Source organism: Ictidomys tridecemlineatus, chromosome 8 (assembly GCF_052094955.1).
Source record: "Ictidomys tridecemlineatus isolate mIctTri1 chromosome 8, mIctTri1.hap1, whole genome shotgun sequence".
NCBI lineage: Eukaryota > Metazoa > Chordata > Mammalia > Rodentia > Sciuridae > Ictidomys > Ictidomys tridecemlineatus.
Genome location: NC_135484.1, coordinates 16,231,711 through 16,258,387, shown reverse-complemented (window position 1 = coordinate 16,258,387; position 26,677 = coordinate 16,231,711). Strand labels below are relative to the sequence as shown.

Here is a 26,677-nt window from a genome sequence, read left to right as displayed (position 1 = left end):
TAGAGAGGGTCTCACTGAGTTCCTAATTGTCTCGCCATTGCGGAGGCTGGCTTTGAACTTGCGATCCTCCAGTCCCAGCCTCTTGAGCAGGTGAAATTAGAGGCATGCACCACTGCACCCAGCCCAGAAATAATGTTTTACCAGCTATCAGGGTAAACCTCAGGCAGTGGGTTGACACATAAAATCAACCACCACCTTGATTATATAAGAATTCCACACTCATTTAAATTTGTTGACAAAATATGTTTATTTAACTAAAACAAAACGTACAAAGAGTTCCTGAAGTTATAAATGATGTCTGTCATTGTATTTTACAGACAATATTGCACCATCAATGTTGTATTGGCTTTTCATCACTGTGGAAAAACATTTTTTTTAAAGAGAGAGAGAATTTTAACATTTATTTTTTAGTTTTTGGCAGGAATTTTAATATTATTGTTTAGTTTTTGGTGGACACAACATCTTTGTTGGTATGTGGTGCTGAGGATCGGACCCAGGCCGCATGCATACCAGGCAAGCAAGCTACCACTTGAGCCACATCCCCAGCTCGAACTGTGGAAAAACATTTGAAGACAGTAAACTAAAGGAAGAAAAATTGATTTGTGGCACAGTGTTTCAGAAGTTTTAGTCCAAGTTTGGTTGACTGTATTGCTTTTGGGTCTGAGGTAAGGCAGAATATCACAACAGCAGGAGCTTTGGAGAAGGGATGGTTTAACTTATTGTAGCAATAAAAAATAATTTATAGTTTAAATAGAGGAAAAGGGGGAGGGAGAGGAGGGAGGAAGGAAGGTGCCTGGGACATAAAGAACCTTTCAAAACACGACTCCACAACTCTTCTAAAGTTTTCCTCACCTCTCAATAGCACCGTAGTCAACACATGGGTCTTTGTGGGACATTCCAGATCCAAACTATAATAAACATCAGCTCAAGGTACAGAGAAGTAGTTGATAACACAACCAAGATTAAAACTCTTTGTTGAGGTTTCTTGTTCTAGCAGTCAGAGGCTCAGTGTATGATTACTGAGGTTAGCACAGGAAATGGTCAAGAAAAAGTGCAGGATTGGATGGTCACAAAACAGATGAAAGAGCTCAAAGTTGAAATTGAAGTTAATGGATCTTCTTGGGGGTCATCAGATCTTGGGGTGGTAGGGGTCAATGGGTGGCAAAGGAAAGATGCGGGTGGCTGCTGTGATGGTTGGGAAAGTGAAAGCAGCAACTAGAACAGTCCACCTCTTGCAGAAGTAGGGTATGGGCTCATGACCTGCAAGTGACATACAGATACACCTTTTAAATCCTCACTAGATCTGAAAAAGCAGAGGAACTCTAGGCTGAGTGACTAAGTCTGAATGACATGCTGGAGGCCTCAGGATTTGCAGTTCAGTCTTTGTTTGCTCTACGGAGGAAGAGCAGGAAGTAGATTGGCAGAAGATCAATAAGGACCATCATTTCACTGAATCACATTTTCAGAAGCTTCTTGGGAGCATCTTTAACCTTTAGAAAAGAAACACGTTATTTCAACTCTCTGAAGAAATCCTACTTCAGTTCTCCTGACCCCTCATCAGTCACTCCCCAATTCATAGCCATGCTCACCTTGGGTCCTGTTTCCCTCCTCTATTACCCAAGGGTCCTGCAGCCTCTACCACCCTCCTCCCTTCTTTCTCACAGGCCAGAGTCAGCCCAGCCCTGCTGTAGGCCTTGGTGTCTCAGGACTGAAGCTGTAATGACTGGATCTGCTCCCTGACTGGGAGCCTGCTCCTCCTCCAGATAGGAGGGGCCATAGGAACTGGGGGTGGAGAGAGTCCTGAACAAAGAAAGGAGCCTCGAACCTGGTTCCTGGGCCTTGGTTGCAGACAACATCTTTCTTCCCCTTCTCCCTCAGCCTCTCCTTACCTGGGAGCAGCAGAGCTCTAAAAGTGACTAGCCCTGCCTAATCCCTCCACTCTGGCTAAGTCAGCTGGAGCATCAGACCCCAGCAGCTGCTCAGCCCCACCAGTCTCTGCAGAGGCTCTGCTCAAGGCAAAGGCTGCTGAGCTACCTCAGGATCTGGAGTCTACAGAGGCTGGGTTCCAGGACCACAGCCCAAGGTTCAATCTTGGAGTCCTAAGAGTCCCCAGAGAGCTGGCATCCTCTGCCTTCATCCTGGACAGACTCTACTCTCAGTTTTCCCTTCAGCTGCTGGAAATGAGCCTCCTGTGGGAATGTAACCCTGAACTCCAGCCTTCCAGGTTGGGCTGGAAAAGACCTTCACTCCTCCCTGTTCTGGCATTAGCCATAGGACCCCCGGCTCTCCCTTTTATATATATATAAACATACATACATACATACATACACATATATATTAGTTGTAGGTGGACACAATACCTTTATTTTATGGGTTTATTTTTATGTGGTGCTAGGGATTAAACCCAGTGCCTCACATATGCTAGGCAAGTGCTTTTCCACTGAGCCACAACCTGGCAGAGGACCCTCTCTTTTCAACTGTGGGTGTGGAGTCCATTCCTGTTTACATATCAAATGCATCTATCATGCTGCCATCACCCAGGATTAGGTATTTTCCTTCCTGTGTTCCTGTTATCTCCACACCATGCACTGCATGCACTACTGTGCCCCTTTCTCATAGAAATCTGGTCTGAATCAGACCTGCATAAGCTAAAATCCTTTAGAGTCCACAGGCAAACTTGTAAGGTTCATCCTCTTTCCCATAGGCCCTGACAGGGAGAATTTCTCAGAACTCAGGGCTGAGCATGGCCAAGTTATTGCTACCAGTGAGAGGAGGGAGGTCTGATTCTTCCGTCTCATCTCAGAATGAGAAGGACCAGTCAGAGTGCAGACTGGGGCCTTGGGAGTTCACTTTCCTCTCCTCCTTGCTCACACAGCTGCCCCATGTCTCTCTTCCCATTCTGCCCACAGCACCTGTCAGGAAGATCTGGAGGCCTAGGTGGATGAAGCAGGAGAGGATCCAGAGCAGGGCTGAAGGAATCAGCGTGCTGGCTGCGGACTCCTGGGAGACTCTGTCTATGATGGCACTTGAAGGTCCTGAAGTGGAAACACAAGAGCGTTAGCCCTTGTTCAAGCAGAATCTGAGGAGATGCCTGCTCAGCTCCTGCTGCCCCATGTCACTCAGGCAGGCACATAGTTCCTTGACCTCTGCTATGTGGCACCTGCTGTGACAGATCATGAGGAGGAGGGAGACAGGAGAAGGGCCAGGTCCTTAAGGAGCTCATAGAGCTAATGGGAGAATCCTGGGTGACCACGGAACTCATTTTTCCTGGTGGCAGAATATGAGGTGACCCATGAGGATGATGGTGGAGAAGGGTCTCAGGAACTGTCATGTGAAGTGATTCACAAGAATTTCCAAAGAGAGTTGAGCAAATGCAGACCAAAGCATGTGCATTGAGGAAGAGGCATTAGGAGGTAAGAAGGGAAAAGATGGGAAGACTATACCTTTGGCTGTTAACCTAGGTGTGACTCTCTCTCTCTCTCTCCCTCTCTCTCTCTCTCTCTCTCTCTCTCTCTCTCTCTCTCTCTCTCTCACACACACACACACACACACACACACACACACACACGTAGCAGCATCTCATGTGAAGGCAGCTCCCACTTCCTCCCCCTCCTGCCAGTTACCTGTTGGCTCCAGCTCTGTTTTCCATTCCACCAAGAAGTTCTCAAGCCAGGTTCTACAGTCACCCATTGAGGTCTTGTGTAAGAATTCGGACAGTTCCCTGTCATTTTCCCACTTTTCTTTCATCCAGTTGGACCCAGAATGCATCTCTCTCCACCTTGTGTTGTCTGAGTCAAAGTGGAGCCACATCTGTCCATTGAAGCCAAACTGCCAGGAGCTGTTGGATTTATGCTGACAACACATCCTGCCCTCCAGGGTGTGCAGACCTGCCCCCATCAGAGAGAAATCAGTCCTTTCTTAACAAATCTTTTGTCCCACACAATACCTCCTTCCCCAGATTCCTAATCTGGCTGTGTTCTGTCTGCCACTCCAGCCCTGTCTGGGCTTTCTGGAGGGACCAACATCTAATTTTTTAAAAAACATGCACACAATCAATTTCCCTCAACCCAGTATCAGCTCTCATGCCCCTGGACCATCCTTACTTACCCCTGGCCATGCCATTTTCTGCTTTAATGTCAGCCAGTTGCCGTTTTAGCGTATCCCCCATTTCTCTCAGCATGGTGTTTTGATCTTCCCAGGTGACTGTGGCATTCACTTTCCCTCCCAGGGCACTCATGGATCTGACCTTGTCCAGGCCACAGTCATAGGAGAGGAAATTCTTGTGGTCCACCTGGCCTTGGACTGTACACCATTGCTGTCCAGGTGCTGCCTTAGAATTGATGGTGAAGTCATAGCAAAGGGAGTGAGTCCCTGTGAGGGAAAAGGGCGAGTAAGGGTTGGGCTGGTGAGAAAGGACCCTTTAGGCACCCCCTCCCCATCCCTCTGAAGGGCTGAGCTGGCAGAGCAAGAATGACCCTTCCCAAGCTGTGTGCTCCACCTGTTTAAGGTGGGCATATTCCCCTTCTTTGAGGAGGAGGAGACAGCAACCTCATGTCCCAGGACATGGCCCACTTCGCCTCTGCCCTTTGAACAATGCCTACACCCAGCAGCACATCACCTTGCAATGGCCCTGCCAGGCTGTGAGGGGAAGGCCTGCCTGGCAGAGGATGATCAGAAGCAGGGGAAGGGACTGCATGCTGGGTCATGGTGGGGCAGTGAGGATGGGATCACAGCTGCATGAGGGAGAGTTCATAATTATGGTTCATAGCTTTTAGCTTGAGTGTTAGATGGCACTAGTGCCTCAGGGGATTGCGTTCTTTTAGGTTGGAAAGTGATATCCTACCCTGAGTGAAATGGGAAATCTGTTAGTTCAGAGAAAAGTAGTAGAGGAAGGAATCAAAAGTACACACTTTGAGGATCATAAAAGGGTATATGCCGTGATGCATATTATACAATAGCCAGAAAAATGCCTAGTCCACTGTGCTTTGTAAGAAAGCCTGGCAGATTCTTGTTATCAATTGTATTTGAAAGGGTCTGGTACCTGAGCCAGACATGCACACCCATAATCCTAGTGGTTTAGGAGGCTAATACAGGAGAATTGCAAGATCAAAGCCAGCCTTAGCAACTCAGTGAGACCCTGTCTCTAAATAAAATTCAAAATAGAGGTGGGTATGTGGCTCGGTGGTCGAGTGCCCCTGAATTCAATCCCTGGTACCCAATAAAAAGAAAATATCTGGTACGCTAAACCAGAACCAAAATTAGTAGAAAGGAAGAAATAATAAGATCAGAGCAGAGCACAAATAAATGCATTAGACATGAAAAGGCAGCACAAACGATTAATGAAATAAGGAGCTGCTTCTTCTGAGAACTAAACGGAAATGATAAACCCTTACCTGGACTAACTAGGCAAAGGAGAGAGAAGACTCAAATTCAGACAAGAAAAGGGAGACATTGACTCCATAGAAATACAAAGGGTCATTCGAGAGTATTAGGGACAAAGATATTCATGTTTGTTATTATTTGCAAAAATTTGGAACCTAGAATAAATAAACAAATTCCAGATCACTTACACATACATACCTTACCCAAGTTGAATCATGAAGAAATGAAAAAACTGAGCAGACCAATAAGACATAACAAGATTGAATCAATAGTAATAGCCTTCCAGCAAAGAAAATCCCAATACAAGAGAGCTTTATTGCTAAGTTCTGCCAAATATTTAAAGAACAGTTTCCAGTTTTCCTTAATTTATTCCCAAAAATAGAAGAGAAAGAAATTATTCTAACTACATTTGATAAGATCAGCATTGCCATGATATCCAAACCTGACAACACACAGAGAAACTAATCCAGTAAGTAGGATGCCATCAATTAAAAAGCATCTACACAGCAAGGGACACAGGAGCATAAAGAAAAAGTCTGCAGAATGAAAGAAATTCTTTGCCACAGTTCCTTTGACAGAAGATTAACATCCAGAATAAATAAACATCTCAAAAAACTTATCACCCCAAACTCAAATAACTCAATCTATAAATGGGTGAAAGAACTAAACAGATATTTCTCACAAAAAGAAACAAAAAAAAATGGCCAACACATATTTGAATAATTTAAATGTTCAATATTTCTAGTATCAGAGAATTACATTGGAGAAAAGCAAAACTACACCAAGATTTCATCTCATTCCACTCAGAATGACAATTATCAAGAATACAGATAATAATAACAAATACTAGTGAGGATGTGGAGAGAAAGGTACACTCACACATTGTTTTTGGGACTGCAGATTAGTACATCCACTCCAAAGAGCAGTACAGAGATTCCTCCAAAAACTAGAAATAGAACCTCCATACAACTCAGCTATCCCACTCCTTGATCTTTATTTAAAAGAACTAAAATCAGCATACTGTAGTGACACAACCACTTTAATGTTTAGAGCAGCACAATTCACAATAGCCGAATTATGAAATCAGTCCAGATACCCATCAAAAGATGAATGAATCAAGAAAATGTGGTATATAGACATAATGAAGTTTTACCTAGCCATAAAGAATAACGAAATTATGGTTGCTCTCAAACTTTTTCAGAAGGCACAGTGCTGACAAGTCTGGAGGAGTGCCCTAGAGAGCACACCTCATATACCCTCCTACCTGAAGTAGCAGAGGGATCCCACATGTGAGTTCTACAGCAAATGTGGGTCTCTCAGGTTCTGACATAGTACTCAGAGAATCAAACCCTACCAAACACAGCCTAAGAAAACACAAGGAATTAACAATGCAGATTCCATTTGGAATTAACTCAACACTACATGGAAAACAAATATCCGAGAGCACATCATCAAAAGATCAAAAAAAAAGCTGCTCAATAAGAAGACCCCCACATAAAAGTGGAAGAGAGAGCCATCCCAACAGATGTACACAGCTCAACATAGAAAAACAGGCAATGCCAAAAAACAAGACTGCTCGATCATATGCACAAATGCCCGAGTGATCAAATTCAAAGACATTGAAGTGGATGAAATGAGGACAAAGAATTAGAAAGATTGTTAAAAAGGCAATAACTTCAAAGGAGATACAAATAAATAGCTGAATGAATTAAGAAAAATGATGAAGAATAGGAAAGAGTATTTCAATAAAAATACGGAAATTCTGAAAAAGAACCAGGCAGAAATCTTGAAAATGAAAAAAGTAACATAAAGAAATTTTTCAATTAAAAAGCTCAATGAGTCAAACTAAAAACTCAGTTGAGCTGGGCACAGTGGTGCCTGTAAACCCAGGAGTTAGGGAGGCTGAGATAGGAGGATTGTGAGTTCAAAGCCATCAATAAGAGGCACTAAGCAACTCAGTGAACCTTGTCTCTAAATAAAATACAAAAATGGGCACGAATGTGGCTTAATGATCAAGTGCCCCAAAGTTCAATCCCTGGTACCAAATAACAGTGACAAGAAAACCACCTCAGTTGAATGCCTCAGCAAGAGACTAGATCAAGAAGAAGAAAGAATATTAGGGTTTGAAGACAAGGTCTAGGAAATTAGCACATTTAAATCATAAGAACAAAAAATAAGTAGGAAGTGTTTTAGCCAGCTTGTTTGCTGCTGTGACTAAAGGACTTAACCAGCACAGTTGTAGAGGAGGAAGAGTTTATTTAAGGGCTCATGGTTTCAGAGGTCTCGATCCACAGATAGGAAGCTCCATTCTTTGGGGCTCAAGGTGAGGCTGAATATCATGGCAGAAGAGTGTGGCAGAGGGAAGCAGGGAGTGAGGTCTCCACTTGCTAGATATGAATATATATACCCAAAGCCTCACCAAATTCCCATGTCCTCCGGCCACAGCCTACCACCTCAGTTATCACTCAGTTAATCTCTCTTAGGGACTAAATCACTGATTGGATTAAGACTCTCACAACCCAATCATTTCTCCTCTGAACCTTCTTGCATTGTCTCACACATGAGCTTTTGGGGGACACCTCACATGCAAACCATAACAAGAAGAGAATTACAAGATCTCTGGTTTAAACAGTAAAAGACCCAGGATTTGAATCATAGGTTTAGAAGAGGGATTCAAGCTACAGACTAATGGCATGAGAAAACCTATTCTGTGAAATAACATAAAATTTCTCAAATCTTGTGACTGATGTGGACATCCAGGTACTGGAGGCATTTGAACCTCAAATACACATCACCTGGGAAGAATCTCTCCATGATGTATTATAGTTAAACTGTAGAAAGCACAAAACAAAGAGACAATGTTAACAGTTGCAAGAGGGAAGTGCCAAACCACTTACAAAGGCAAAGCTAGGAGAATAACAGCAGATTTCTCAGAAGAAACTCTAAAGGCCAAGAAGGCATGGAAGGATATATTTCAAACCTTGGAAGAAAATAACTGCCAACCTGAATTACAATATCTGGAAAAGTTATCTTTCATAATTAAAGGCAAAATAAAGCCTTGTAAGGTAAGTCTACATTAGAAGATTTATGAACACTAAACTAGTATTGCAGAAGGTAGTCAGAGGAATTCTACACCCAAATGAAGAAGGATTTGAGCAACATACACTGTCCTTTGCTGGACACCATAGGAAGTACTATTTCAAAGTTTCTATTCATTTATTTTTTTTCCAGTTTCAACATTTAGATTATGCAAAATTTCTTTGGATTATTTTATTTTTACACTCTGTTTCAGCAGTTGCAGCTATAAAACTTAAATACTGATATAAAAATGTGTGTGAAATGGGAAATGAAGATGTCAGTGTACAATCTGATTGCTGGTTGGGGAAATTGTATGGTGCCCAACAGATACACATGTCTTGTTAGTAAATTTACTTATTTAAGAAAAAAAATAAACATGTTGGTTTTTCTTTCAACTTGGGTATATGATTTTCTTAATTGACTCTCATATTGCTACAGCATAAATATTTATTATTTAGCCCTAACTACCTCATATACAGAATTTCTAGATATTTCTTTTATTTTAGAGGTGCATTGACAAATTTACTATGGCACAAAGGGTTCCATAAACTGGAGGCATCTGTCCTAGGGATTGTGAAAGGCCCCAGTTCTGTTCTCCAGTCTTGCACAGGCTAAAGGTTAGACTCACTGCTACCTGTTATTTCACACAAATGCAACCCCAGCATCTGCCCACATATCTGTTCTTTCTTTAAACCACCCCTGCTGACTGACTCCTAACCTGACCCTCCCCAAATCCAGGCTGATTAGGGAAGTCTCCAGCTTTCTCTCCAACAAAATTATCCTGACCTTGTGGCTGTATTTGATATAGTCTGGGCCTCCCCATGCCTTTGTGTCACCCCTAATCTGTCATTAATCATGTCAGGGAGCCATGCTGTCATTTTCAAAGAGAAGGACAAGGTTTCCATCCATCCAGCCATGGACCAATCAGCACAGCTGTTCAGGTCTGGACTGAGTCATGTTGAGGCTGTACTAAAGACAATGAGCACATAGGAATCGGTCAGGGGAGGCTGGATGGGGAGAAAAGAATCCTTTAGCCCCCTGCCCCTGTGACTCCAGAAGGAACCCATTAGGGTTGGCTGGTAGAGCAGGAGTCTCATTCTCAAGCTCTTCATTTTGGACAACCATTTGGCAAAAACATGTTTTTGAGAGCTGTTACAATGAGCAAAAACCTGGACTGGGTATGGGGCATGCTGCCGAAGCACAAGCATCTCTCCTCCAGGTACCTATTGTACTCTACCTGAACACAAAGTTAACTTTCAGCAGACAAGGAACAGCCAAAGCATCCTGGGAAATGTGGTAAGTGAACAGTAGGCTCAGGTGATCAGAGGGCTCCTGAAGGAGAAGTTGGAAATTGGCAATGAGTAGGACCCAGGGAAGTAAGATTGTAGGGAGATTCTAGAACCAAGGCTCTATTTCCAGAATATCCAGAGAGAGAGAGAGTTTCTGGGAAAGGAGTCCAACCTTGAGTGATAGGAGACAAGATTCAGCTCATGGTCTGCAGGATCATTGGCAGAGAAATAGGGTATAAAAGAGACAAAAGTCAGAACACATTTTTTTTTTTTTTAGTTTACAGGCAGTAAAAACAGCAAGCTGTATTTGTCCCCTGGCCAAAACTTCATTCTACCTGGACTGGCCAGTGGAAGACATGTAGCACATATCACCAAACTGAGGGAATGAAAAAAGTATCAAATTTAGCTTTTGTAGTGTTATGCAGAGCATCATAATAAAAAATTTAGGAGGAAGTTTTGATAATTGCAGAATCCACTTCAGTTTTGTGTATTGTTTCTCAGTTTTACTATCATTGTCCCTGAAAATATTTTTAGTGTTTCAGATATCTAAAATTTTTGGTTTTGATTTTTTTTAACTGGATATTGAACAACTGAGTCACATCCCCAGCTTTTAAAAAATATTTTATTTAGAGACAGGGTCTCCCTGAGCTGCCTGGGACTTTGCTAAATTGCTGAGGCTGGCTTTGAATTCCCAATCTTTCTGCCTCAGCCTCCCAAGCTGCTGGGATTACAGGCATGTGCCACTGTGCCTTGCTGAGTCGAAAGTCTTCATCTGAGATGAAGGCCTCTTCCTCATGTTTTCTGGAAAGTAGAATGTCTCCCTCCACTATCTGATTTCTGCTCTGTATCCATATTGTTCTGGTCTCCTCTGGCTCCAAATTCCTGCTTCCACGGAACACTAGTTTTTCCCTTGTTTCACTGTCCTCGCCTCTCCATTCTCCATAATCCAGAAACCCAAGTAGAACCCTGGGGATCTCTTTAATTTGACTTTGTCATGTAGTCACTAAACAACACAATAAGAGAAAACATGTAGCTATTCTGAAGATTTTAGTGTACATACACACACACAATACAAACCATAAACAATATTCATTTGGCATGGGAATCTCCCACATTTCCACAAATGAGGAGAAAAATTCTATCAGAATCTGATCACTTCTCATTCTCATCCCTGCACCCACCCTAGTTCATCCACCAACTTTTACCTGATGCCTGTTACTACAGCAACCTTCTAGGTGGTCTCTCACTCAATTGGACTGTGACCTTTATTTTAAGAAGCAGAGTTAGGGCAAGCTTTTTTGAGAGATTTGCATACCATCTGATGTTCACAAACATAAAACTGGCCCTTTTACAATGTTCAATTCAGTATGTTCTTGGGCATATTCACAGAGTTGTACTTCTGGTTTTGCTACTTAATTTGACAACATTTTTATCATTACAAGAAACTGAGGCCAAATCTCTAATGGAAGTCACATCTTCACCCCCTCCCTGTAGCACCTGGCAACCAGTAATCTACTTTGTCTCAATGCTTTTTGTCTATTTTACATTTCATACAAATGGAATCATACAATAAGTTGGTTTTGTGATTGACTTCCTTCACTTAGTGAAACTGTGACTTTGATTTGTATTTTCCAAATACTAATGATATTAAACATCTTTTCATGTGATTATTAATGACTAATGTATCCTCTTTGGAGAAATGTCTAGATCTTTTGTATATTGGGTAATTTATCTTGTTGAGTTTTAAAAGACTTCATATATATTCTGGATACAAGTTTCTCAGCAGATCTATGATTTAATAAAGAATAATAAAATTATGGAATTTAAAATAAAGAATTATAAAATTACGGCATTTGCCTGTAAATAGATGAAAATGGAGAATATCCTGCTAAGTGAAGATTCAGAGAGACAAGGGTCAAGTATTTTCCCTCATATGTGGAAGATAGTGAGAAATAAGCAAAAAGAGGTGTTGAGAAGGATCAGGTATCAAAACAATAAGGGAAGATCAGTGGAGTAGAAGGAGATAGGGAGGGACGGGGGACAGGAAAGGGAGGAAATTCAGAATGAAGTTAACATAATCATGTTATATGCATGTATAAATGTAACACAGGGAACTTCTCTTTTATGTGTGTATGAAAAGCATCAACCAAGGATGGATAAATGGATGAGTTTGGGGAGGTTCAATGGAGGAGGAGTGGGGGAAGGGGGGGAAACAGGGACCAAATTGGAGTAGGTCCGATTCCCTGCAGGTGTGATTGTGTTGGGATGAATCCAGTTACCATGTATAACTAAAATGCCCTAAGAAAAATAAAAAAGAAAGGATTTTGAAATTTGCAGAGATATGTAAGTTTAACCTGCTTTAAACATTATACAAAGTACACATGTATCACTTCACATGGCACCCCTTAATATGTATAACTTTTATGTTTTTATGCATCATTTAATAAGATAAGACAAAGTCTGCTCTCAAGGTCATCAGCATTGCCTATAACGTCATTGGTGATGATTGCTAAAGGCTGGGGTCTATGGTAGAAGTTGGATTTCAGAACTGGGGTCCCAGTAGTAAAGGAGAATAAAAATGCTGATAGCATAGACTCCAAATAGGCAATGAACAGGTGGAAGAAAAGTGTGTGCAATGGTGCAGACAGTGAAAAAGGAGGAAGTCAGCCAGGGACCTGACACTCTGGGAGCTAAACCCTGGGTTGAGAGATCACAGGGCAAAGCACCTGGGCAGGCAACTCAGATTCTGCCTTATTTCAAGAAGTGAAGCAAACCCAAGGATGGACAATCAGGAGGCTGAGTGTTGATACCCACCCAAAGTCTGGTTATTGGCTCAGTTTCCAGACCTGGGCCATGTCTCAGAGCCTGAAATCATTCCTAGGAGGAGAGGCCTGGCTCCTATCAGGAGGGATCCTTCAGCCCCAGAGCCAGTTCAGTGTCCCTTTTCAGCCTGCCTTACAAGGCCATATGCCCATTCACATGGGTCTCTGGAGAGAGAGAGAGAGAGAGAGAGAGAGAGAGAGAGAGAGAGAGAGAGAGAGAGAGAGAGAGAGAGAAAGCATTCATTCATCCTGGAGACAGTGTGAGCTGACCTCATGTCCAGGCATCTGAAGCATCACCATGGCCCTCCTGCTGCCTGGGCCCTGGTGTCCCAGCTGAATTGTTGTTCAGATCTCTGCGGAATCTCCACTTCCTGCATGGAGATGGCACTGGGGACCTACTCTACTGATCTCCATTTGATTTTCATGAGATACCTCCCCCCACCTTCCTTTCCCGTGAAAAGAAAATTCTAAAAAGTAGATATCGCATGAACTTGGAAGGACTGGGCCTGCCACTGTGACTCAGGACGACTTGTGATAGAGACTTCTGTGCTGGGCAAAGGGGCCTCCAGGAGTTCAGGGCAATTCCTCCCTGGAAATGCACAACACCTCTCCTGGAGTCCAGAAGTGAATGCCACCCGCAGCGGGAAAACGCACACCCTTTCACAGTGGCTCTTTCATCCTCCTGGGCCTCTAGAGATGCTCTAGCCCCCCTCCCTCTCCAAGGAGTGAAGACAGAAGTGGCATCTGGGACCTGAACCAAGCCTTCTTGCTCTCTACTGCCATCTCGCTCCCTCCCATCCTCCTGCCTTTACCCTTTCCTCTCTCTTTGGCTCCCTGGTCTAACTCGGTCTGTGGCTCCCTTTGCAGGTGCAGGGTCAATCACCTGAAGCAGGACAGGCACCTGAGGGGCAGAGCCCTCAGGAGAGGTCTGGGGACTGAGAAGGGGACAGAGGGGTTCCTGTAAGTTCCACTCCTCAACTCACCCGCTGGCGCTGTCCAAAGAAAGTAAGGCGGGAGCAGAGCCTGAACGCTAAGAATGAGAGTAGCTCAGACTACAACTACCATCCTTAAGAAGCCCAGGAGCAGGGCAGGACCCTGGCAGCTGTCTGAGCCTTCTGAGTCCGAGGCCCCGCCCCCAGCAGCGCCCAATTCCCGCGAATAGAGGTAGTTGAGTCACCATCCTCCCTCCGCCGACCTCCAAAGCGCACGCCCTCCTGCTGCCCGGTCCCCGGTGTCGCAGCGGAAATCATGGGAACATCGTTCAGTTTAGAATCATCGGAACATCGTTCAGATTACGGTGGTGGCACTGGGGACCTACACCAAGCCATCTCGCTCTTTTCTGCCATCTCGCTCCCTCGCATCCTCCTGCCCTTACTTTTTTGTTTGTTTTCCGCTCCCTGGACTATCTCGGTCCCGCCGATCCCACCGCAGCTGCAAGATCTAGAACCTGCTGCGATGAAGTGTGACCCAGAGCCTGCAGGAGAAGTCTGGGGAATAAGGTGGGGACGGCGGTGTCCCCACAAGTTCGATCCCGAAACTCACCGTCTGGCATCGCCCAAAGAAAGTCAGGCTGGAGTAGAGACTCGATTATAAGAATCAGAGTAGCGCAGACTACACCTGCCATGGTTAAGGAGCTCTTGATCGCTGTGGGACCTTGGCCGCCATGAGAGCTTTACAGTCCCGGGGCCCGCCCCCCAGCAATGCCCGCCTCCTGCGTTGGGACGTACTAACCTCCGCCTACCCTTCTTCACCTCCCCGGCTCCCTCCAGCGGCCCAGGACACGGTAGTATTTCAGAATCGCTGCGGTGGAGGAATGTGGTCCACATTCAGCTTCCTTGGTGACACTGGGGACCTATACCAAGCTATCTCGCTCCCTCCCATCTGCCGGCCCTAACTTTTTCCTCTCTTTTCCGCTCCCTGAGCTACCTTGGCCCGGAGGCTCCAACCGCAGGCTCAGAGTGGAGAACCTGCTGTGGAGACGCGGACCAGAGGGACAAAGCCCTCAGGGAAAGTCTGGGGAGTGAGGAGAGGATGGAGGTGTCCCCATATGTTGGATCCCTCAACTCACCCGCCTACATAGACCAAAGAAATTAAGGCGGGATCAGAGCCTGGATGATATGAAAGAGAATAGCGGGTTCTGCACCTGCCATCCTTAAGGAGCTCCAGAGCGCTGCTGTACCTGGGCAGTGGTCAGAGCCTTCAACCCGACACCCGCCCCCACCCCCGCCGGTAGCACCCTGCCTCTGGCATCTGGCCATAGTTTCGCCCCTTCGTATTCCCTCGCCCGGTCACCTTTTCCTTACAGAATCTTCGTTCGGATCGCCTCTGTGGCTGGACCCTGCAGGCGTCCCACTTCCTGTATGGAGGTGGCACTGGGGATTTCCAACAAGCCATCTGAATCTCTCCTGCCATCTCGCCCCCTCCCATCCTCCTGCCCTAAGTTTTTCCTTTCTTTTCTGTTCCCTGGGCTACCTGGGTCCCGTGGCTCCCAGCGCAGACGCAGGGTGGAGAACCTGCTGCGGGGACAAGAACTGGGGGCACCTAACCCGCAGGGGAAGTCTGGGGAGTGTGGAGGGGACGAAGGTGTCCCCATAAGTTCGATCTTCCAATTCTACAGCCGGCACCGCTCAAAGAAAGTAAGGTTAGAATGGATGCTAAGAATGAGAGTAAGAAGGCTTGCACTGGCCATGGTCACTGTGCTGGAGATCATAGGGAGACCTCCTCCAGGGTAAGAGCCTTTGAAGCCTGAGGACCCCCCCCCCCCGTATCACTCCCCTCCCAGTCCCCTGCTTCTGATCGCAGCTCCGCCCCTCTGTCTTTCGGAAGCTGCTTGGCCCTGGGTGTCATCAGCGTCATCCGGATCGCTGCGGGGGTAGGAATTGGCCCTCATTTCGGTTTCTGTGATGGTGCGGAGCGCGCGCGCCCAGGGACTCCTGTTGCCTCCCAGCCAATGGCTTCTGATCTCCTCATCTCACTCTCGCGCGGCCCTGGCTACTACCCGGAGAAGGTGGACCTAAAGCAAAGGGTAACGTTGGGGCCTGAGGCCTTATCCTTTTTCCTGCCTCCTCTAGGGACCTCTTGGGCCTGGGTGTTTAGCTCCTTGAATTCCAGCCCCCGGATTCATCCCTTTTATTCTAAAAGACCAAAGAATTTCGTTACCCCCCTAGAGTCCGGTCTGAAATCAACATTGTTGAAGGCAGTTGTTAGGTAGCTTACCATCAGAGATAGTTTTCAGTAGACTCTGAGCCCCTTGATCCCAAAACCTTCAGGAAAAACTCTCTGAAAGCAAAAGCAAAAGCAACTTCTCTTTTAGGAGTTGCGACATTCAGACAGGAAATGCTTTCTCTACTCCGCCCTTGAGGCTTGCAGAAAAGATCTTTCTTTCTGTTTTGAGGCACTAGGGATTGAATCCAGGGGTTCTGTACCACTGGCTTCTTGATGAGTGGCTCCTGATCTGCCACTGCACATTCCTATCAATAGGGTACCCTTTGCCCCCTCCCGCCCTGCACATCCTCATGTAAAATATTTGCAGTTCTTCATTATACTTACATGTAAGAATGGGATGTGTGCCATATCATCCATGCACATAGCACAATCTGGTAGATTTTGTAACCCAGTACTTCCCTATCCCCTCCCTTCATTTCTCCCTCTCCAGCCCTTTCCTTTACTCCATTGTTTGCCCTTTCCCTCTATTTTCATAAGATTCCCCCTCCCTTTATCTTTAAATTCTTTTTCTTTTTTCCCTCTCTAACTATGAGAGGGAAAACATTCAACCTTTGGCTTTCAGAGTCTGTCTTATTTCACTTAGCATGATGTTCTCCAGGTCCATCTATTTATTTACCAGCAAATGATATAATTCTATTCCTCTTTGTGATTGAATTAAACCTCACTGTGTAAGTTTAGCATATTTTCTTTATCCATTCAATGTCGATGAGTCCCTGGGTGGTTCCATAACTGAACTATTGTGAATTGTGCTGCTCTAAACATTAGTATGCACACATCATTATAGTATCCTGATTTTTGTTCTTTTGGATAAATACCAAGGAGTGTAATAGCTGGGTCATATGGTGGTTTGATTCCAAGTCTTCTGAGGAATCTCCATACTGCTTTCAAAAGTGGTTATAGCAATTTGCAGCCCCATGAACAATGCTTGATTGTTCCTTTCCCTCTCATCCTCATCAGCAATTTTTGGTATTTGTAGTTTTCATGATTGCCATTCTAACTGGGTTGAGATGAAATCTCAGTATAATTTTGATTTGTACTTCGGTAATTGCTAAGGATGTAAACATGTTTTCATATGTTTCTTGGCCATTTGTGCTTCTTCTCTTGAAAAATGTTTGTTTAGTTCTTTTGTCCACTTGTTGATTGTGTTATTTCGGGGTTTTTTTTTTCGCCCTTTTGATGAGAAATTTTTTGAGTTCTTTATGTATTCTGGATATTAATCCCTTGTCAGAGGAAAGCTGACAGATTTTTCCCCCTTAATGTATGCTCTCTCTTCATGTTCTTAGTTATTTCCCTTGCTGTACTGTGTAGAAGCTTTTTATTTGGATGTCATCCCACTTATTTAATCTTGGTTTGGGCATCTTGTGAAGGATGTTGGTTCCTGTATCTATATGCTCTGAGTGTTGACCCTATGCTTTCTTCTAGCAGTTTCAAGGGTTCTGATCTAAATCCTTAGACTTTCAACCATTTTGATATTTCTTTTGTGCAGGTTGACAGACAGGCTAGTTTCATTTCCTACATATTGATATCCAGTTTTCCCAGCACCAATAAAAAGTCTGTCTGTTCTCCAACATATCTTTCCTGCACCTTTGTCAAAGATTAGGTAACTGAATCTAAGTGGGTTTGTCTTTGGGGTTTCTATTCTATTCTATTGATCTTCACATTCCTTCCCCCCAATACCATGTGTTCCCCCCCCCCATACCTCTGTAGTATAATTTGAGATCAGGTCACATGCCTCCCGCATCACTGTTCTTACTCATGATTGCTTTGGCTACTCTGGTTCTTGTATTCTTCCAGATGAATTAAATGACTTTCCCCTCCCCTGGTAGTTTTGTGAAGGTTGTCATACTCATTTTAATGGTGATCAACATCTAATCTGTAAAACATTTTTGACAAAATGGTCATTTTGACAATATTAATTCTGCCTACTCATCTTCTAAGGTCTTCCTTTAACTCAGGGTCTGATGAGTGCAGCCCTATCACTGCATCCTATTGTGTATAATTATAACACGCTAATTTTTAAAAACCCAAAAAAGATTTTTTAAAAATTCTCTTTTTTTGCATTTAACTTTTTATTTTTCAAAAATATAGATGCATTTCAGAATACTTTCTTTGTAACAATTGAATAGTTTTCTAGTACAAGGATTTACCAAAATTTAGTTAACGATTTCCTAGGGATTGAAAAAGGGATATTTCAAATGTAAGAAATTTTGTTTTGATATTTTAAATTTTAATTTAATTCCCTCTTATTCTTGGTGCATTATGGTTTTGGTAATGTTCGTATTTGTTGTTATATAGTGGTTCAAGCACAATATAGCAACAGAATTTGGCCAATATAATTCCCCTGTATTTCCTTTCTCTCCTCTCCTCCCTCCCCGTGGTGGGTCTTTTTCCTCTACTGATGTCCCTTTGATTTTTCATGAAAAGAAAATTCTAAAAAGTAGATATCACATGAACTTGGAAGCAACTGGACCTGCCACTAGGACTCAGAACGACCTTTGATAGAGGCATCTGTGCTGGGCAAAGGGGCCACGTGGAGTTCATGGCAATTCCTCCCTGGAAAGGCACAACACCGCCCCTGGAGTGCAGAATTAAATGCCACCGCGTCTGGAAAACTTAAAGCATTTTCTGTCATGCTCTTGGGTCTCTGGAGAGAGAGGCTCTTCCCCCACTTCTGAAAACGAAAGTGGCACTGGGGACCTTACCAAGCCTTCTTGCTTCCTCGCATCCTCCTGCCCTTATTTAAATTTAATTTTATTTTTAAAAGATGGACACAGTATCTTTATTGAGTTTAATGTGCTGCTGAGGCTCCACCCAGTGCGAGGCAATCTCTCTTCCCCTGAGCTATAATCCCAGCCCCTGCCCTAACTTTTCCCTCTCTTTCCTCTCCCTGGGCTACCTGGGTCCCTAGGCTCCCACCGCTGGAGCAAGGTGCAGAACCACCCACGAGGACGCAGACCAGTGGGGCCGAACCCGCAGGGGAAGCCTGGGGACTGAAGGCAGGAGCAGAGCCAGGAATGAGCATGGGGCGGACCACACCTGCCATGGGTCTGAGCTCAGGAGCCCTGGAGACCGGCCTCCTGGTGCCTGGCCTTTAAAGCCCAAGGCCCCTCCGCCCCCGTGACCCCCGCCCTACTTCCCCTCTGCTGCCCTCGCCTGGGTCCCAGTTCCTGGGGTTGCGCGGGCCAGACACTCCCCAGCGACTCCCGCAGCCTTGCCACTGGCTTCCGCCCTCCCAGCCTCACTCGCTGCGCTGCCCTGGCTGAGATCCAGAGAAGGTGAACCCAAATCAAAGGATAAAGTTGGGGCCTCCAGTTTCATCCTCTTTCCACCTTTGGACTCTGAAAAGACCAAAGAATTTCCGTCACCCGGTAAACTCCCATCTAAAATCAACGTGGTGGAAGTCATCTAGACCGCCATCAAGGAGAGTTCTGGGTAGATTCTGTGCCCTTGGAGCCTAAACCTTCAGGAAAAACTCTGAAACCTCAAGTAAAGAGCAACTTCTCTTTATGAAAAGTTCTGACAGCCGAACAGGAAACGCACAGCTCTGCTGCCATCTTGAGGCAGAAAGAATCATTTTTTTCCCCTTTTTCTTTAGAGGTAGTGAGGATTGAATCCAGGCACATTCCACCATGGAGCTAAATCCTCTGCTCCTCTAAAAATTTAAATTTTGGACAGCATGTCCCTAAATCACCTAGGCTGGCCTGGAACTTGCCATGCTTCTGCTTCACCTCCAAGAACCTGGGATCACAGGCATGTGCAGCAGCAGCGCCTGGCTATTAACCTCTTCAGGTTTCCTTTGGTCACTTTTATTGTTATCTCAAGATCCAATCATTTAAACCTCCATTCAACCACTAGGTAAGCACCATTTAAATAACTTCAAATACACATTTCAGGCCAGTGTGGGGATGAGTGAAATGATCACCTGAATCTAAGAGGACTCTGGCTTCTTGATGAGTGGCCCCAGGCCTGAGATCTCTTATTCTGCCATCCAGAGGTTGAGACACAGGGCCCCATCTCATGGCCTGGGCCTCAGGCCTGTGGCATCAAAGAAGGGGAAAGTAACTACTGAGTTAGGAAAGCCCTGGTGAGGGATCAGCTTGTCTAAGTGCAGGGCACTTGCATAATCTCTTCCTTGACCTTCATTCCCCCAGAGAGCACTAACTGACAGAAGTGGAAATTGATGCAGGAAAACATTTAAAAAAGGAGTGCAACACTCATCAGACAAAATGTCATGATTTCTATTTCTGAAAATACAGTCTACAACTCACACTCTTTTAGCCAACTCTGGAGCTGATTCCATCTCCATTTGGGACCTGGTTTGAGTTTGGAGGCCAGGAACTTCCTCCTGACCCACTTGCTTACTCGACTAAGCTCCCTACTGTTATTGTTATTATTTTAATTAGAATATTATAATTCTCTATATAAGTGGGATTCAGTGTGGTCCATTTATACATGGACATAACACAATTTCATACCCTATATCCTTCCTCGTCCCATTCTCTTGATTCCCCTTTCTCTATTGTCAACTTTAGTCTTTAAGGGACAAATATTCTGTAGGCTTTCTATCTTCAATATATTTTTACATACTTAGCAGACAAATTCTAAAGTTCTCTTCTGAAGTTTCTGTCCTTGGTTATTCAAACACTAATCTAGACCCAGCTCTGAGAGGGTTTTGTAGCTGAAATTATAAAGCAGTTGACCCTCCAATAGAAAAACCTTTCCAGGTTACCTGAGTGGGCCCAGGGCCATCAGATGAGCTCTTCAAATCAGAGGACTTTCTCAGGCTGGAGGCAAGAAGGAGGAAGCAGAAAGAGATGTTTGACTGTAAGCCAGAGAAGGATTAGATGTGCTGTTGGTGGATCTGAGGTGTGTGTACCAGGGAGAGGCCTCTTACAGTGAAGGAGTGCCCTGCTCACAGCCAGCAAGGAAGTGGATTCTGCCCAGGATCGGAATGCCCTTGGAAGCACATCTTTTTCAAAGCTTCCGCATCACAGTTTAGCTCTTCAACATCTTGAGTTTGACCTTTTGAAATCCAAAGTGGAGACATCAGTTGAGCCAACTCAGATTTCTGACCTAATGAATTGTAAGATTATAAATGTGTTGATTTAAGCAGCTAGGTTTGGGGTAATTTGTCATGACTGCAATAAAAAGTGAATACCAACTCCTTCGCATTTAAATGAGAATTGACTGGATATAAAGTTCTTTTCTTCAATGCTTTAGAAATAACATTCCTTTGTCCCCATGTGACCAGGGTGGCTGTCCAGGAGTCTGTTGCTGTGCTTGCTTCTTACTTGTTTCTCAGGGCCATGTGGGAAGGGAGCCAGAAGGCTGTGCTGGTTTGTCACCTCTGCTGAGTTTTACAGTCTACTTCGTTGCCAATCATGGTCTCATGGATGTGGGGAGGTTTAATTTGTTTCTCTTTTTTTCATAGGTGCAGTCATAGATATGACAAATTTAATGTTTCACTTTTATTCAGCTACTACTAGTCATATCTTCTCCTCCCTTTTATAAAAACCAAATTCAAATTCATTGAGCTAACACTCCTCTTTATCTTTGGAAGTATGTTAGAAATATGTAGACATTTTTCAACTTATGAGGCATATTCCCAGGCTACAGAAGTAAAAAGAGATGCATGGTATTACTTCTGCATGAGTCATCTTACCAACCTGTCAATTCTGAAAATCATATTTCCATGCAGCACCATCTTCATGTTGGCACAGGGAAAAATAGTTATTTTTTTTCAGTAAAAACAATTCAGCTTTTAGACAAAGTGAACTCTCGAACTACATTAAGTACACTTTGACCTCCAGGATTTTATAGATTTCAAAAAACCATTTACTGTAATTATGATAGTTATTTTAATAAAACATACACTCCTTTTCAGTCATTGGAAGCACATGTTAATCATAGGCTTCGACACTAGTCATACTTTCAGCTTCATTAATCAGATATTATGAGATATTTTATGGCTGAGGTTTTATTCAAAATTTTTATTGTTATAATGTATTATACATAGTACACATATAGAGCACAATTTTTTTGTCTCTGTACACACCATTTGTGACTTCATACATGTACTTAGCATAATAATGTCCATCTCATTCCACCAACTTTCCTACCCATACTCCTTTCCTTCCCCTCCCTTCTGTTTGCCCTATTTAAAGTTCCTCCATTCCTCCCTTTCTTCCCCGCCCATCACCATTATGGATCAGCATCCACGTATCAGAGAAAACATTCAGCCTTTGGTTTTTTGGGATTGTCTTATTTCACTTAGCATGATATTCTCCATCTCCATCCATTTACTTTCAAATGCCATGATTTAATTCTCTTTTAATGCTGAGTAATATTCCATTCTGTATATATACCACAGTTTCTTTATTCATTCATCTATTGAAGGCATCTTGGTTCCACAATTTAGCTATTGTGAATTTTGATGCTATAAACATTGATGTGGCTGTGTTCCTGTAGTATGTGGTTTTTAAGTCCTTTGGATATAGACCGAGGAGATAAATAGCTGGGTCAAATGGTGGTTCCATTCCCAATTTGTCAAGAAATCTCCACACTGCTTTCTATATTGGCTGCACCAATTTGCAGCCCCACCAGCAGTGTATGAGTGTACCTTTCCCCTCCACATCCTCACCAACACCTATTATTGTTTCTATTCATAATAGCTGCCATTCTGACTGGAGTGAGATAAAATCTTAGAATAGTTTTGATTTGCATTTCTCTAATTGCTAGCGATGATGAACATTTTTTTCATATATTTGTTGATTGATGTATATCATCGTCTGAGAAGTGTCTGTTCAGGTTCTTGGCCCATTTATTGTGTTATTTGTTTTTTGGTGGTTAGCTTTTTGAGTTCTTTATATACCCTAGAGATTAGTGCTCCATCTGATGTGTGAGGGGTAAATATTTATTCCCAGAATGTAGGCTCTCTATTGACCTGACAGATTGTTTCTTTTGCCAAGAAGAAACTTTTTAATTTGAGTCCATCCCATTTATTGATTTTTGATTTTAATTCTTGCACCAAAGAAGTTTTATTAAGAAAGTTGGGGCCTAATCCCACATGGTGGATATTAGGGCCTATTTTTTTTTCTATTAGACACAGGGTCTCTGGTTTAATTCCTAGGTCCTTGATCGTCTTTGAGTTGAGTTTTGTGCATGGTGAGAGATAGGGGTTTAATTTAATTTTGCAGCATATGGATTTCCAGTTTTCCCAGCACCATTTGTTGAAGAGTCTATCTTTTCTCCAATGTATGTTTTTGGCACTTTTTCTAAGATAAGATGATTGTAATTTTGTGGGTTAGTCTCTGTGTCCTCTATTCTGTACTATTGGTCTACCAGTCTGTTTTGGTGCTAATACCATGCTGTTTTTACTATGCTCTGTAGTATATTTTAAGATCTGGTATAGTGATGCCACTTGCTTCACTTTTCCTGCTAAATATCGCTTTAGCTATTCTGGGTGTCTTATGTTTTCAGATGATTTTCATGATTGCTTTTTCTATTTCTATGAGGAATGCCATTGGGATTTTGATTGAAATTGCATTAAATCTGTATAGTTTTTTTAGAGAGAATTTTAACATTTATTTTTTAGTTTTCAGCGGACACAACATCTTTGTTTGTATGTGGTGCTGAGGATATAACCCAGGCTGCACATCTGCCAGGCGAGTGCGCTACTGCTTGAGCCACATCCCCAGCCCCTGTATAGTTCTTTTGGTAGTATGATTTTGATAATATTAATTCTGCCTATCCAGGAGAAGTTAGGTCTTTCCATCTTCTAAGGTCTTTTTTGATTTCTTTCTTTAGGGTTCTGTAGTTTTTATTGTAGAGGTCTTTCACCTCTTTTGTTAAATTGATTCTCAAATATTTTATTTTATTTTTTTGAGGCTATTGTAAATGGGGTAGTTTTCCTCATTTTCCTTTCTGAGGATTTGTCACTGATATAGAGAAATGCCTTTGATTTATGGGTGTTGATTTTATATCCTTCTACTTTGCTGAATTCATTTACTAATTCTAGAAAATTCTTGAAAAGCACTTGGTGGTATGTCCACCCTTAGCATGTGAAGGTTATTAGGGGGGAGGGTTGGTCTTGAGGGCAGAGCTCCTGGAAGTGGGGTATAGCATTTACTGGTCCCTCTTGTGAGACTGAACCCTGCTGTTCTCCTTTGGGGCCTGCTCGGGTTATGTGGGCACCTGGTCTTATCTCCTTATATCACCTCTAGATCTTACTATTCCTAGTCTCTAATTTTGTCTTTCAACTGTATCTCATTCACCCTCTCCCTTTCTACTTCCCAGTTAGGAACCTCTTTCTCTGGAGGTCTTGTAGGCTGTGCTCTGGGGGATATGCACCTGTTATGGAGAGCTATTTTCTACTAGGCAGTCCAGGGCCAGGCTTTGTGAGGTATGGACCAGCTGCATAGCCACAAGCACTGTGCCGCTTTAGTGGCTGCGGGGGGAGAGGTGGGTGTTGGGAAGTATAGGTACCTTGTTGTTGCTTCAGGGCCCCAGCCAGTGTCCCAAGCTGGGAATTGCCCCAACTAAAGATGGCTACAAAGGTGTTCAAAGATACAGGTGGTTGCTTTTAGAGATGGGGTGTCGGGTCACGTTGGGCTGGGTGGTGGCACTGGGTGGAGTGTTCAGAGATGCAGCTGAGTCGCATGCAGTGCTGTGGCTGGTGGCTGTCTCCAGCCCCTGTCCTGTGTCATCAGGTGGTGGCTACCACGTGTAGGGAACTATGGCAGTGGTTACAGTGTCCCAAGATGGAGACAATTGGGGAGCTCTACGTTGGCAGATGAGGGTGCACATGAGAATGGTGGCCAGAGGTTCTGCATGTGGGCAGCTCCCTGGTATCCTGCATGGATAGGAGGTCAGGATTCCTGTGCAGGTGGGTGGCCACGGTTCCTGTGCGGGTGCTGAGGCCTGGAGACCTGCATGGGCACAGTGGCCAGGATTCCTGTATGGGAGCAGCTGTCGGGCTCCTCTAGTAACTCACAGAGAAACAGTATTCCCACTACTAGAATCCCTGATCGTGGAGCAATACAGAATGCAGCCTCTCTCCAGCCTGCCATCTTGGATCCTCCTAACAGAAGTTTAAGGCATACGTTGTAAATGTCTGTAAATATTTTTAAGATTAGACTTAGATTGTGTGAATGATAGTAACATATTTTATTTGAAAAGAAATCATCAATTCTGGATTTCACATACAGAATAGCACCAAAGAAAACATGTAAAGAGTCAGGAGAATTATACTTTTAAGAGTACAAATGAGCTGGTCATGGTGGTGTTCCCAGGAATAAGGGAGGCTGAGACAGGGGGATCTCCAGTCCAAAGCCAGCCTCATAAACAGAGTCACTAAGCAACTCAGTGAGAGACTGTCTCTAAATAAATACAAAATAGGGCTAGGGATGTAGCTCAGTGATCAAGTGACCCTGAGGTCAATCCCCAGTACCAGAAAAAAATAAATAAATAAAAGAGTACAAATGAGCAAGGAAATACTTATTACTTGAGCCACCTCATGGGATGCCTCAATATTTACCACCATGTGAGTATTTTTCTGCCTAGAAACAACATAGCCAACTGTTTAGCTCTGGTTGACAGACACAATGTGACCTAGCAACAGTGGACAGGAAATGTTCCCACTAGAAGCAAACTTATTTCCAATCTTCTTCTTATTTATTTATTTTCTTTATTTGTTCTTTTTAGTTATACATGACAGTAGAGTGTGGTTTGACATATTTATACAAACATGGAGTACAGCATATTCTAATTAGGATTCCAGCATGTGGTTGTACAGATGTAGAGATTCTCTGTGGTGTATTTCAGATGTCCTTTTGCAAATCATTTTGTCTAAGGTCCCTCCTCCCCAACAAACTAACAAACAAGCAACAAAGATGAACAACATTGAAGCCTCTGATGCTTGCACTATTGGATGCAAATTAAAAATAGAGTGGATTAATATTTATTTATCTAAAAAAGGGTGTGTGAACATAAGACGAGAAGCCAACAACATGCATTTCTCATGAGAATATTTTGCTTTGTTAGGCACGTGAGAAATATTGAATTTGAGCTTGACATAAGCAGATAATTACTTTTATTTTCCTTTTTCTAATTTTTTTATGCAGAAGATATTTTTTCTTTATTTTCCCACGATATTAAAAGATTGCTCCTTTCAAAGGATGCTATCCATTTTTGTTACGGTCAGAATACTTCGTATCTCTTTATATCAATAATCCTAATCTCAAAGGAATATGCTTGCCTTCTGTATGATTTTAGCTTGTAGAACTTCCTTATCAAGTACTATTTGAACTCTACCTTTTTCTGCTCCTATTTTGCAGGAATTCTTTCTTACAATAGTTTTGGACTCCACTCTTGGTCAAAAGACGCATCTTCCTGGTTATAACATGCAGTGCCCCTGTCATTAGTGTTCTATGCTTGAGTCCAAGTGCACTGCAAGCAATGCCTATTTTTTTTCACAGATCCTTTGTTTGGTCTCACTTTGATGGGAAGAAGGTGGCTTGGGCTGTGAGAGGACGTGATGATGTGGCCTGTGGTGAGTATGTGTTGAAATCATCAGGATTAAATAAAAGTATCAGTTATAATATTTTGAGTTAAAGAAAAATATTTACAAATTATTTTTACCATTTTAATGTTGTTACTAGAAAGTTTTATATTACATTGTGACATGCACTAGACTTTTGTTAGAATTCTGATCTATAGTTTCTGTATATTTTCTGTTTCTATTGTATGTTTCTGCTGGTTCTCATTCATATTGTTATATATGCTTGATGATCATGGTCTCTGTGTGAGATATGCTGTATTAAAAGTTACCATGGAAAGAATTTGAAGTTTATGATATTTCCTTCCTCCAGAACCACTCTAATT

General features: G+C 43.3%; 1 protein-coding gene and 1 long non-coding RNA gene across 2 annotated transcripts; one reads left to right on the top strand and one right to left on the bottom strand.

The window, feature by feature from the left end:
• Positions 1–228: 228 nt before the first annotated feature.
• Positions 229–14,619, bottom strand: LOC144365998 (UL16-binding protein 1-like). Its single transcript, XM_078018909.1, has 5 exons — positions 14,114–14,619; positions 4,108–4,371; positions 3,624–3,887; positions 2,913–3,035; positions 229–1,490 (listed from the first exon to the last, which is right to left on the bottom strand). The coding sequence occupies exons 1-5, from the start codon at positions 14,193–14,195 to the stop codon at positions 1,486–1,488; spliced, it is 738 nt and encodes a 245-aa protein (XP_077875035.1). The 5' UTR covers positions 14,196–14,619; the 3' UTR covers positions 229–1,485.
• On the top strand, positions 14,167–26,634 carry LOC144365999 (uncharacterized). The gene is made up of 2 exons (XR_013424780.1): positions 14,167–15,596; positions 26,272–26,634. It is a non-coding gene; the product is annotated as an uncharacterized LOC144365999 (long non-coding RNA).
• The last annotated feature ends 43 nt before the right edge of the window (positions 26,635–26,677 follow it).

Bases quoted from the DNA above. Each gene is read 5' to 3' on its own strand.
- LOC144365998 (XM_078018909.1), bottom strand. From the start codon at position 14,195: ATGGCAGGTGTAGTCTGCGCTACTCTGATTCTTATAATCGAGTCTCTA. The intron at 4,372-14,113 runs GTGAGTTTCGGG...TTTCCCTCACAG, and splicing joins TCTTTGGGCGATGCCAGACG to GGACTCACTCCCTTTGCTAT. The intron at 3,888-4,107 runs GTAAGTAAGGAT...TGATGGGGGCAG, and splicing joins AGAAAATGGCATGGCCAGGG to GTCTGCACACCCTGGAGGGC.